Here is a 12,130-nt window from a genome sequence, read left to right on the forward strand (position 1 = left end):
CGAAATTCAAAACAAACAAACAAACTTAAACAAACACTATTGACAAAGTTGATACATATATAAATATTAGTATATAAAATGTAAACTGTAATACACATAAACAGGCAAGATACTTTCAAACTAAGCAGTCTTGTAAATCTAATTATATATCGAAATTGACAAAGAACTTAAAACTGTCTGATATCTAACACATAAACAATCTTATCTTATCTTAGCCACAATAACCTATATAATATATACGACAAAGTAACTGGCTACACAAGACAAAGAAATCAATTAAAACATTTCTTTGAAACAAAAACAAATATTATACATCTCAAACCTCTATTTTCCGACAAAAGTAATATTTTATAAGCTTTAAATCATACATTGATCATCTTCAGGCATTAACACATAGGTCACACATTTACATGTAGATGTAGTTGAAATAGTTATCTATATGTTTGACAAAGGTGTCAAAGTTTTCATTTTTGCTCATCTCAGACATTCAGTAGTGTTGTTAGCTGGTTGTTTAACTTTAGTTTCATTTTTTGAGTTAAGAAGGCTTCTTTTTCCTTTGTGTCCATTCATCTTTCACTGAAGCTATTTTCTACAGTGTTTCTTTAGGTGGTTGTAAATTTCAGTATTGTTGAAAAAGCTGTTTGGGACATGCTCCTTGATTTTGGTAGCTAGGGTTCATGTCGTTGACCCAATATAATCATACCTGCGCCACAAGCGTCAATTTTGAAGAAGGTATTTTGTCCTTAAAAAGGGAAAAATATATATATTTGTAAAATGATATTGACTTTTCCTTTTAGTTTGATGCCATGAGAACCAGAGAAAGGTAATACAAATGTGATAGGACATTTGTAAACGTTGAAGTCTGGAATCTTGGGAGTATAAACTTTGTTAAGATATTGATACATCTCTGTTCGTTTGTTAATTTCCCGTAAAAGTTATTTCGGAAAAACTTCAACGATACAAGTCCTTTCTTAAATAAAACTAGTTTATTGTTTCTCAATACAACTTTGCAATACACTTAATTGCCACAGTCACTTTATCTTAAACACACGCTAGAATTCACAACAATTCACGCATTTTACTTACGGCTTGACTCGATTATCTGTCTCTATATCTCTCTATCTGCTATTATTGTCTCCGCTTTATTTGCCGGGCTTATATATTAAAATAGAGGGCGTCTGGCAAACACTCGAGCCTTCATGATCCTTCTAGAAACTCATCACGTGTTACCAGCGTCACTTGACTTCCGCTGTCGCAACAATATTCAAAAATTCTTTTGTTGATTAATGCTAAAGGGAAGTATTTTTGACATTGATTACTTTATCATGAAAATTACAGTAAGATTTAGTAAGTTTATAAGCTCTATGAATGATAATGCTTATTAAGTTAATTTTGCCAGTGACGTGTACAGAGGGAGGAGCTAAAGCTCCTATCCTTATGCCCCAAAAAGTGCTCCTTTTCTCTATCATAAAATATTTGTCAAGAACTACTTTAATATATTTCTGATTTGACACTTTCGTTGCTGAGGGTTATTATTTAGTAATAGAGGTGTTACTAGGTGCTTAAAAGATTCGGGCTCTAGCTGACCCATAGGCACGGGAATTTTCAGTATGATATCGATCATGGTTTTCCATTCTTATTTTTCTAGACAACAACTGGATATCAGGGCACTATCAAATAAAATCGGGGCACGAGCCCTGTGTGCAAGTGTTTAGCGACACCTCTGAGTAGTAAAACGATTTCAACTTTAAAATAAATGGAAAAAGGGGCTTGTTTGTTTTTTACAGTAAAACAAAACAAAAACTGTGGTATGCTATTAAGTGTTAATATGCAAAAATTCACTGTTTAGTTTTAGATTTTAAAAATATTTATAAGATCAACTGAAAAGAAATAAAAGAGGATCTGAAAATTGGAAATAACTCTAATACAATGGTATAACTGCTAAAACCTTTTGTTAAAAGAGAGGGTTGGCTTCTTATCGGTTTTTTTCACCCTATGTGTAACAGAGGTAATTTATAGTTCCCATATTATTCCCTAACACTTCATCTCCCCCTCTATAAAAAAAAAAGTTTTGCCTTACGACGCTTGAAAAGTGCCCCTTTTTATCAATGAATCCCTGCCCTTTTATTGTTCTCTGTACATTGCTGCAATTTGTAACAATCAGTTATAAATGTAGTGAAATGACAATACAGACCAGAAAATATTGGTTTGTGGTAATATCTAGTTTCGAACCTGTTGTTCAGGTTGATGACCTCTATATCTAAAGGTGGTTTCAATTTTCTTTGTTCTTTAACTGTAAATTTAAAATTATTGTGTTTAGATTTTCAATAGTCTTGAAACTTTTTACGTGTTTATGTGTATTACAATTTACATCTCACCATGAGCATCTGCAGGATATACTACAGAAGAGGGGGAGCAGGGTTTGGGTTTAGGGGGAGCGAACCGAAGTGCTGTTCCTGTTGTAAGGAATTGTTGTGAAAACGTTCCTGTTGTAGAATATCCAAGGACGTAATAAATTTAAAGATAAGTTATCACAATCTTACGAATTCAAATAACTTAATAACTTTACACAACTCAAACCCTGGGGACAAAGATGACAAAATGATATCAAAGCTATAACTAGGGAAATGCAAAATTCATAATCGGGGGGGGGGGCAAGTACCCCTTGCGGACTTCCATGTATCTCACGTATTTATATCTATATATATGTACCAATTTAATCAATATTTTTTGTTAGAAACATATGGAGAGTGTTAACATTAAATTACCATTCTAAGACACTGAGTATAAGCAAAGGTATCTTCGTTAAATAATTTGTTATTCATATAAATAATTAATTAATACAGCTAAAAAATTATTGACAACTCTAAGCCATTTCATGGGATTAAGATGAGCCTTTTTAATTGCTCATGTTGTATTAAAAATTGTATCTTGCTAAATCAACAATTTATATTTGTTGCTAAAGTAATTTGTTGGTCTTTGCTCATATTAAAATAAACAAATTGTTTGCATTCTACGAAACTCATAACTTAAAATATTTCTAGCTGCGCAGCTAATGTGAAATTATATGAATTTAAAATGTTATTCTTATTCTTATAGTCATAATTTAGTTAGAATCGTAGTTATATCTGACCTGCCCATCACAGTGGCAGGGGCCTGAATACTGAAAAGGCATGACCTTGAATTTGTTACTTGTTGATCAGGTCGCGTGATGAAATAGATTTAATACAACGCTATACATAAGTACAGAACAGCTGTAGCCTTTCCTTTAAATGTGGAATGACCGTTTATGTTAAAGAGGTGATCGTTTATTTGGATAACGTAAATTAAGTTGTACCAAACTTATAAATGTATTGTAGGAATTGCCACGTGCAGAAATAAGATTTAAATTTTAACTCGGTTTAACATAAGTAAGCTTTAACTTAAACATTACTCATTTACTGTCCAAATTCCCTGGTTTTAGTTTTACTAAACTTTGGAAGTAATTATGGCTGCTGTTCCTAAATCAGATCAAGAAAAACGAAAACAAATTAGCGTTAGGGGAATTGCTCAAGTAGAAAATGTGGCTAATGCAAAAAAGACTTTCAACCGGCATTTGCACTATACTTTGGTAAAAGATCGTAACGTTGCTACTCCAAGAGATTATTATTTTGCTTTAGCTCATGCTGTTTGGGATCATCAAGTGGGAAGGTGGATTCGTACCCAGCAGTATTATTATGAAAAAGACCCAAAGGTAGGATATAAAATGATAAAAATACATGCACTTTCTGGGAAATGTTTTGATGTAATTAGAATTACAAAACTTGTACAGTTATTCTTAGATTAGAAGTTAGGTTCTTAATCTTAAGTATTTTTCTTGGTAATAATATTCTTAAGTTAATGTTATTACACATTATTATCTACAATAATAAAAATGGTGTCAAAAACTTTTATATTTTTGTATTAAAAATAAAGTTTTCATAATTTGAACTGTATACAGTGAATAGAATATCTCTGTGATAGATAGGAACATGTATTATCAAGATTCATTTTGCAGTCCTTGAATTAAAAGGTTACCATTATTAGGAATATAGATACTCTTGTGTATTAGATTTAAGCCATTTGTACTTTGTTCTTAATTCTTTGTGATAGTGATTAGTATTTTTATTTAATGCATACAAAATATCTATCTCAGTTTTGTTCTATACTGTTAAATCTTTTAATATTACTGTCAAATCTCCTGGATCACAAAGTTATTCCTTTTAGCTACCATTTTTTACAAATATATTATATTCATAAACGGTTTTCTCTAGTATTTGTTTATGAAAGGAGCCATTAATTGTAACTAGTAAATTGTTATGATACATTGTCAGTCTGAAAGATTTTCTAGTTTGCCCATTTATATAACAAAGTACTTTTTACAAACAAATTTTGTTTTTTAAACTTAATGACTTAATGATTTTGTTATTAGTATGTCTCAACTTGCATCATTATTTACTTGGTCATACAAATATGGGATTGTATAAAGATATAAACTGTTCTCTCTTTCTTCTACTGAAGCGTGTTTACTACCTTTCCCTGGAATACTACATGGGTCGAACCTTGTCCAACACCATGATCAACCTTGGAATACAAGGTGCTTGTGATGAAGCTATGTATCAAGTGAGCCAAATGTGTTTCATGCAATGCAGATCTTAGAATAACCTAACAGTTTGTTTCTATTTGTTTTAAATGAATATTTGTATGTTTATTTACTAAATGTAGTATATAGGGAGAGTAGAATTTAGCTACATACTTAATTTCCATTTTAAATTACATTCGTGTAAATTAAATGTTGCAAATTGGTAATCATTTTGGCAGCCCACTTTTGAATTTTCTCAAGTAATGCAGTATCTTTTCTACAATGAAAAACTGAACATTTACTTCAAATAAAGTTTTATCAAGTTTTGTACTTTGATAACCTTTTTGCTGTTGAATGTGACTTTTGTAAATAGATCTTGGAATTTTATTTGCTCTTGTAACCTCGGCTAAATGTTTTGAGGCTTTCGCCGGTAATCATATCCACTTCAAGTTTTTTTTTGTTTTTTTATTATTATTATTATTATTATTATATATTGATTAGCTAACTCAACAGGACTACCCAACTCCTGCATTAAGGGATCATTTTCCAATAAATTGGTCTTGCATGAGTTTTGTATCATCAGCAAGTTTAGAAATCTTGTTGCTTATAAAATAGTCCATATTACTAATGTAGATAATAAACAACAAAGACCCTAGGCAGAAGGTTGCTCATTTATTACACCTTTCTATTTTTATACCTTAGTCAATTTTTAATTCTTTTGAACTTTTCACAGTTTTCATAAGAGTTTAATTTACTGATCAACCTAATGTGAGGAACCATATCAAGCCCTCTAGAAATTTAGAAACCCAATAACAAAGGTATCTTTGTCTAGACAAGCAAAATAAAGTCTAAGAAAATAAATGAGAAAAGAAAAACCCTTCCTATAAACTTATGATGATTATTTTAATCTTGCCTTAACCCTAAAAGTTCCTCTTGAAGTGATCTCTAACAAGCTTACCATCAGCAGAAGTCAGGCTAGTTGGCCTGTAATTTCCTGGAACTTTCTCAAACTTTGTCTTTTTAAAAATTGATATTATACTGACTACTTTCTAATCACCTGGAATTTCCCCCTGTATTTGATATTTTCTAGAAGATTTAAGTTTAACACACAAAAACAGACTCAATATTTAGCCTCTTTTTAAAGGTAAGTGATTATCAGGTTCAGGAGTTTCACTATCTATAAGAATAAGATTTCCTAGCTTTTCCAAAACATGATTATAGACACGTCACTATGGTAGTCTAATAAAAAACTTGAGCAGATAAAAGCAAAAGCTGTAGTTATCAACGTGCACCTGTAGTGGTCTCTTCACTCATTAAAGTATTCTGTTTTTTCCATGTAAAACAAACAAAGTGTTAAGAAACTGATAATTCATAAGATATCCTTAAACTGTCTCATTGAAATTAGACTGTCAAGTAGCTATTATTAACTTCACTTTATTTTTTCTGCTTTAAAACTTTTATTTTGTAGCTGGGTTTAGATATTGAGGAGCTGGAAGACATAGAAGAAGATGCAGGACTTGGTAATGGAGGGCTTGGCCGGTTAGCTGCTTGTTTTCTGGACTCTATGGCAACAGTTGGCTTGGCTGCTTATGGCTATGGTATAAGATATGAATATGGCATTTTTGCACAGAAAATTAGGGGAGGTGAACAGGTAAGAGCATTCACAAGTCACCACATAAGCAAATGAATGTCTTTATTGGTCATATTTTTACCAATAATACCAATTATTGGTGTGATGCTATAACAAACTAAACTTTGAAACACGTGTTTAAAAAATATAATTTAAAGTGGTTGATATAACTAATCGCAAACTGTTTTTTTTTTATTCTTTTTTATAATTCTGCACTATATTATAAACTGTCTGTTTTCACTAATTTATATACTAATGTAATTTGCAGATAGAAGAGCCAGATGATTGGCTCAGGTTTGGTAACCCATGGGAAAAAGCCAGACCAGAGTATATGCTGCCTGTGAACTTCTATGGACATGTCCAGAAAACTAACCGTGGCTACAAGTGGGTTGATACACAGGTGAATGTGAAGTTTCACTATTGTACAGTGCTGTATTAATACATGCATTAGGAAAAAACTAAACAGAAGTTTTAATTTATAATTGTCTGTTCTGTAGAAACTTATCTTTCAGTTTTTCTTTTGCAACTGAAAAATATTGAGCTTAATATTATGGAAAAAGCTAACTAGTAATATTGTTGATATTGTACAAAATGCATGAAAAACATACACTGTAAAACATACAGTGCCAAAACCTAGTTTAATCATATTGTTACTGGGAACCCTTCTACCATTATATTTAATAATGGGGGAAAACTTTCATGTTACTCATATTCATTGTCCCAAATATTCTTTTCTTTTTTTGACTATTTTTGAACCTTTTTTTTTTTTATTATTATTATTATTATTATTATTATTATTACAGATTGTTTTTGCCCTACCTTATGACACTCCAATTCCTGGTTTCCGTAACAATGTAGTGAACTCTTTACGACTTTGGTCTGCAAAGTCTCCTAATAGCTTCAACTTAAGATTTTGTAAGTATCTTAGTAGTCTATTCCATATTAATCTCCAAAATATGCTATCTGTAATATTAAAATTTGCAATTCCAAGTTTTTTGCAAGCTATTTCAACTGCAAACAAAACTCTTCACTATTTACAGTAGACACAATGTACCCATATTAGGGTATTGGGAAGTACATTCTTCGAACACTTGGTCTACAAATTCTGCAAGTTATTGTTATTTTTCTGTTATATTTTTGAGGGAATTCTGAGCTAGCTTGTTTATGGTAATTATTCAAATTGTCAAAACGAAATAGAACATTGGTATCAATGTTGTTGTTTTTTCTGGGAAGATTAATGAATGTTACACTATTTCTAAAATTGTAGGTGAAAGTTGTTAGAAGCATTGTAAATACACCACGTTGTGTCAATGTTGTCATGGGGAAATTGCTAGAATGCATTGATAATATAAAATTAAGTTGTACTATTTATGTTTTCGTCTGACTTCTCTGCTATGTGACTGTCTCAGCAAAATGCTTAAATTTGGAATAGGTTTAGGAGAAAAAACAACAACTTTTTGCTTATAATAGAAGGACAACCAAAGTCTGGTCAATGGTTGTCCTTCATGCAACAGTTCAAAATGTCTTAAACTTCTTCACTGGTCCTGATACCCTATATGATCCATATTCCTTTGCTTTCCAATAATATTAGGTAGTTAAGAGATATCCCAATGATGAGAATTCTAAATCTGTAATTTAAACATGTCATCATGGTCTTTCCGTATGTGCATATTTCATATAAGAAGGAGCTGTTACTTTTCCAAAAATTGAGCAATTTTCATTAGCATCGCACAACTATGTTAAAATGTAATTCAGATGCATGCTGTTCCAGTGGCACCTTATCAGCTAGATTTGCATATTCAAATTGTTTTAATATAACATACTCTACCCTCTATTTTTATCTTTAAGTCGTAGAAGTTTTATAAATGCACATACAGACCCACAAACTGTTTCTGAGTTTGTGCAACCAGGGAATTGTGAACTGATATCTTCTGATTGGTTGTGATTTATTAATGTTTCGGTGTATATAAGATAATGAGTTTTTATACTACTATAATTGCAATGTAGTTTTCTCATTTTGTCTTATTTAATAACTTAAATTTCCTTTTAGTTAATGATGGAGACTACATTCAAGCTGTACTTGACCGTAATTTAGCGGAAAACATTTCTAGAGTGCTTTATCCAAATGATAATGTAAGTAAACTTAAAATTAGTTATCCCTAATGATCCACAAGTTGTGCTAATGCCTTTTGTTATTGTAATGTAATCAATCCTGTTCCACAATATGATGTAAAAATGATTACTTGTGGAATATGCAAACTATTATAAATTTGGCATCTTCCATACCTTGTAGATGGTTGATTTATTGACTCTTTTGATACAAATTGTTGAAAGACATAGGACGTAAGTGCAAGTTCAATACGTTGGAAGATTTATAGAGAGAGAATTATTATTATTATTATTGATATACTGATGCAACAGTTTTAATTACTACTTATAATTAATTTAGTACTTAATAAAAAAAAAAAAAAAAAAAAAAAAAAAAGGGGGGGGGGGTTTAATTATGTTTTTAATATAATTAAATCTTGTGTCTTTTCATTTCTACAGTTTTTTGAAGGGAAAGAACTGCGTCTAAAGCAAGAGTACTTCATGGTGGCTGCAACCCTTCAAGACATAATTCGTCGTTTTAAGTCTTCTAAATTTGGCAACAGAAACCCTATACGAACATCTTTTCAGACATTTCCTGATAAGGTAAATTTATGTGTTTCTATGGAATGGTTGAACTATGTATACAACTATATTTGTGTTTTAATGTAAGTAATCTTAGCAAGATTGATATGAAATTTTAGACTGTGCAGAAAACAATGTTTTAGTAAGTTCACAAGTAATGATAGTTAAAATAAAAATTGCAGGCTTACATATTAAACTTTCTCATTCTTAGGTAGCCATTCAGTTAAATGATACTCACCCTGCCTTGGCTATTCCTGAACTGATGAGAATTTTTGTTGACATTGAAGGTTTACCATGGGAAAAGGTGAGGTAGCATTGCTAATTTGTAGTTGTATGGGTTTTATGGTATGAAAATTATATATATATACTCACTCACTCTTCTTCTTTTTTTTTTTTCTTCTCCTCCTCCTCCTTGAAGCTGCTCCCTAGTATTGATGTAATTGATCCTGGAAGAGTGACTACAAAAGTTTTACAGAAGACTAATGCATACTTAATAATAAGTTGGCAACAATGATTTATAAGCAGATTAAAGACTGGTTTTCTGTTGAAACATGTTCTTCCCCAAAATAAATCACTTTATTATGCTTATCAATTGTTGTTTACCAACTTACTATTATATTACTATATTTACTTTATTACTCAAGTAATAGGTTTAAACAGTATTATGGAAAAGAGTAAATTATACTTTAAAAAAAAAAGTTTTAAACTGTTACTTTTTTTTCTTTCTTTTTTTGAAAGTGAATTTAAATAACAAATTTTGATACCTTTTTAATGATATTTAGTTAGTTTTATTTTACATTCTCTGTAATTTCCTGTTCTTTAGGCTTGGGATATTACAGTTGCAACCTGTGCCTATACCAATCACACAATTCTTCCTGAGGCATTGGAACGTTGGCCAGTTAAATTGCTTGAAAGGATTCTACCTCGCCACCTGTTGATCATTTATGATATTAATTCACACCTCCTTAAGGTAACTTTATCATAGCTTTTATAAGAAAGTATTGTAATATGAAGTGAAACGGGTTGTTTTAATGTTCTATAGCAACCCATGGCATTTATTTAAATGCCAGGAAGATCCAGTTGTTTTGTATATGGATCACCAACACAGTTTACAAAAAAAAAGGAAACTATCAATTTTATTAAAATACTAATTTTTTTTTTTTTTTTTTTTTTTTCCCTTCTTCCTTCCTTCCTTCTTCAGAATATAAGAATAGTACCTATAATTTATTATCAGTTGATTCTCAGTCTTGGTTAAACTTTCAAGATAGTTTAGCAATTTCATTTTGTATTGCATAGATTAACTTTGTTTGCTGTCAGTGCTAATATTCTACTTTTCTGATGTGATCAGTGCTGATCATGTTGTAATGCAGTTGGGTGCTGGACGTCATGGCTAATGAATCTCCTTACAAGAACTCCTTATAGATACCATACAACACTATTCCCAGTGGAGTCGGTTAACATCTCTGGTCATCAAATGTTTCCTACTATTTGCTTAGTCATTTTTTTGATTCATACAGCCTGCTTTATTCTCCATTTGTTGTTGTAGAATTTTGTAACTACTTATCCTTCATCATATGATCTAAGGGGAAGGTATGATTCATCAGCTGGGCCACCATTTTGTTGTGTTTGTTTAGTTTACTTGATGGTGTTAACAGATTCTTCCCAGCTTGGATAAAGTACACCTTTTCACTTGTAATCTGATAAATGTCGTCAAACTACTATCTTGGGTAATTAATAATAGTAAATAAGGTATCTCCTCACTTGCATCCAATGAAAGTCTGTGAGAAATGTTGTCAAACTACCATTTTGTGTAAGTAATAATTGTAAATATGGTATCTCCTCGCTTGCATCTGACCATGTTGTCAAACTACCATTCTGCTTGGCATGTGATGATTAATATACTATGATAACTAGATGTATGCTGTTCTTTAGCTAAGCTATTTGGTATATGAATTTTCTCCTGTTGTAAATCATTTCTTGATTACACTTCCCTAATGCTTGGTACAATTATACTCTTGATGCTTAACTTTCAAGAATCTTATTCTTTCTAGTTTTGTTTATTTTGTGTTATTTAGAATTTTCATTACATGTATTTATTAGATTGATAAATGTAGGATTTTATTTTTAACAAGGTTTTTTGTTTCCAATGTTAGTATGGTACAATTGAACACTAAGATTTTCATTTGTTTTTTTTAATTATTAAGGTTTTTACTTTTTTTTTTCCCCCAAAAACTTGCCATAATTTTTCATTCTTTAATAGAATTTGTTTATTTCTTAACCTTGTTCTATTTTCTGTGGTAGAGAGAACTCTCTTCATTGACAGCTTTCTTTAAAAACAATGCCAATATTTACATGTTGTAATTAATGACTTATACCAAGCATTAGCAATCCACTTTGCTTTTCTTGCACATCACAGGAAGTCCAGAAACGATGGCCTAATGATGTAAACCGGCTTCGCAGAATGTCTCTTGTGGAGGAAGAAGGAGAAAAACGGATCAATATGGCTCACTTGGCTATTGTAGGTTCACATGCTGTCAATGGTGTAGCTGCTCTCCACTCTGAAATCCTCAAAACAAACCTGTAAGTTCTATATTGCCTAGAATCATTTATTTAAATCATTAATATTACTTATTTGTAGTTACTGTAGACAGATTGATAAGAGTTATGGTAAGTGTGAAAATATTCACTCAGAATTAATAACAAAGTTCTTGTATGAAAAGTGTATGTACTTGTAGTATATGAGCTCATGTCTTTCATCATTAGGTTTAAAGACTTCTATGAACTCACTCCAGAGAAATTCCAAAATAAAACCAATGGAATAACACCCCGTCGATGGCTAGCTCTTTGTAATTCAAACTTGGCTGATGCTATAGCTGAGGTATGACTTTTGTGCTCTCTGTTTTTCAGTTCAGATTTTTGTATAGTTGAATAATTAAGATTGACCATGGACTGAATATTTTAAATTACTACAGGTTATAGATTATGTAGTAAAAAAACTGTACAATTTTATTTTTAAGTACTGTGTTTTGTTGTTTTCCAGAGGATTGGTGAAAACTGGCTGACACATCTAGAAGATTTAGAGAGAATTAAACCTTTGGTAAATGACAGGAGTTTTAGGAGAACATTCCAAATTGTTAAACAGGTTTGTACTTAGTATTTGGTTAAGATAAATTCCTCTATTGAATCTTTTTGTCATAAATGTTAATGATGTTAGGTCAAGAATTATTATC

At 31.1% G+C, this 12,130-nt stretch overlaps 1 protein-coding gene across 1 annotated transcript in view; it reads left to right on the forward strand.

Moving 5' to 3' along the window:
• The first annotated feature begins 3,162 nt into the window (after positions 1 to 3,162).
• The window catches only part of LOC106461285 (glycogen phosphorylase, muscle form-like), a 13,657-nt gene continuing 4,689 nt past the window's right edge, over positions 3,163 to 12,130 (forward strand). The window contains exons 1-12 of the mRNA XM_013921100.2: positions 3,163 to 3,733; positions 4,540 to 4,641; positions 6,069 to 6,251; positions 6,499 to 6,630; positions 7,034 to 7,145; positions 8,281 to 8,363; positions 8,778 to 8,921; positions 9,112 to 9,204; positions 9,724 to 9,870; positions 11,317 to 11,480; positions 11,664 to 11,778; positions 11,941 to 12,042. Of these exons, the coding sequence (XP_013776554.1) occupies positions 3,488 to 3,733; positions 4,540 to 4,641; positions 6,069 to 6,251; positions 6,499 to 6,630; positions 7,034 to 7,145; positions 8,281 to 8,363; positions 8,778 to 8,921; positions 9,112 to 9,204; positions 9,724 to 9,870; positions 11,317 to 11,480; positions 11,664 to 11,778; positions 11,941 to 12,042 (1,623 nt within the window). The 5' untranslated portion in view covers positions 3,163 to 3,487. The remainder of the gene's footprint in view (positions 3,734 to 4,539; positions 4,642 to 6,068; positions 6,252 to 6,498; positions 6,631 to 7,033; positions 7,146 to 8,280; positions 8,364 to 8,777; positions 8,922 to 9,111; positions 9,205 to 9,723; positions 9,871 to 11,316; positions 11,481 to 11,663; positions 11,779 to 11,940; positions 12,043 to 12,130) is intronic.

Source organism: Limulus polyphemus, unplaced genomic scaffold, assembly GCF_000517525.1.
Source record: "Limulus polyphemus unplaced genomic scaffold, Limulus_polyphemus-2.1.2 Scaffold927, whole genome shotgun sequence".
In the NCBI taxonomy this organism is placed as follows: domain Eukaryota; kingdom Metazoa; phylum Arthropoda; class Merostomata; order Xiphosura; family Limulidae; genus Limulus; species Limulus polyphemus.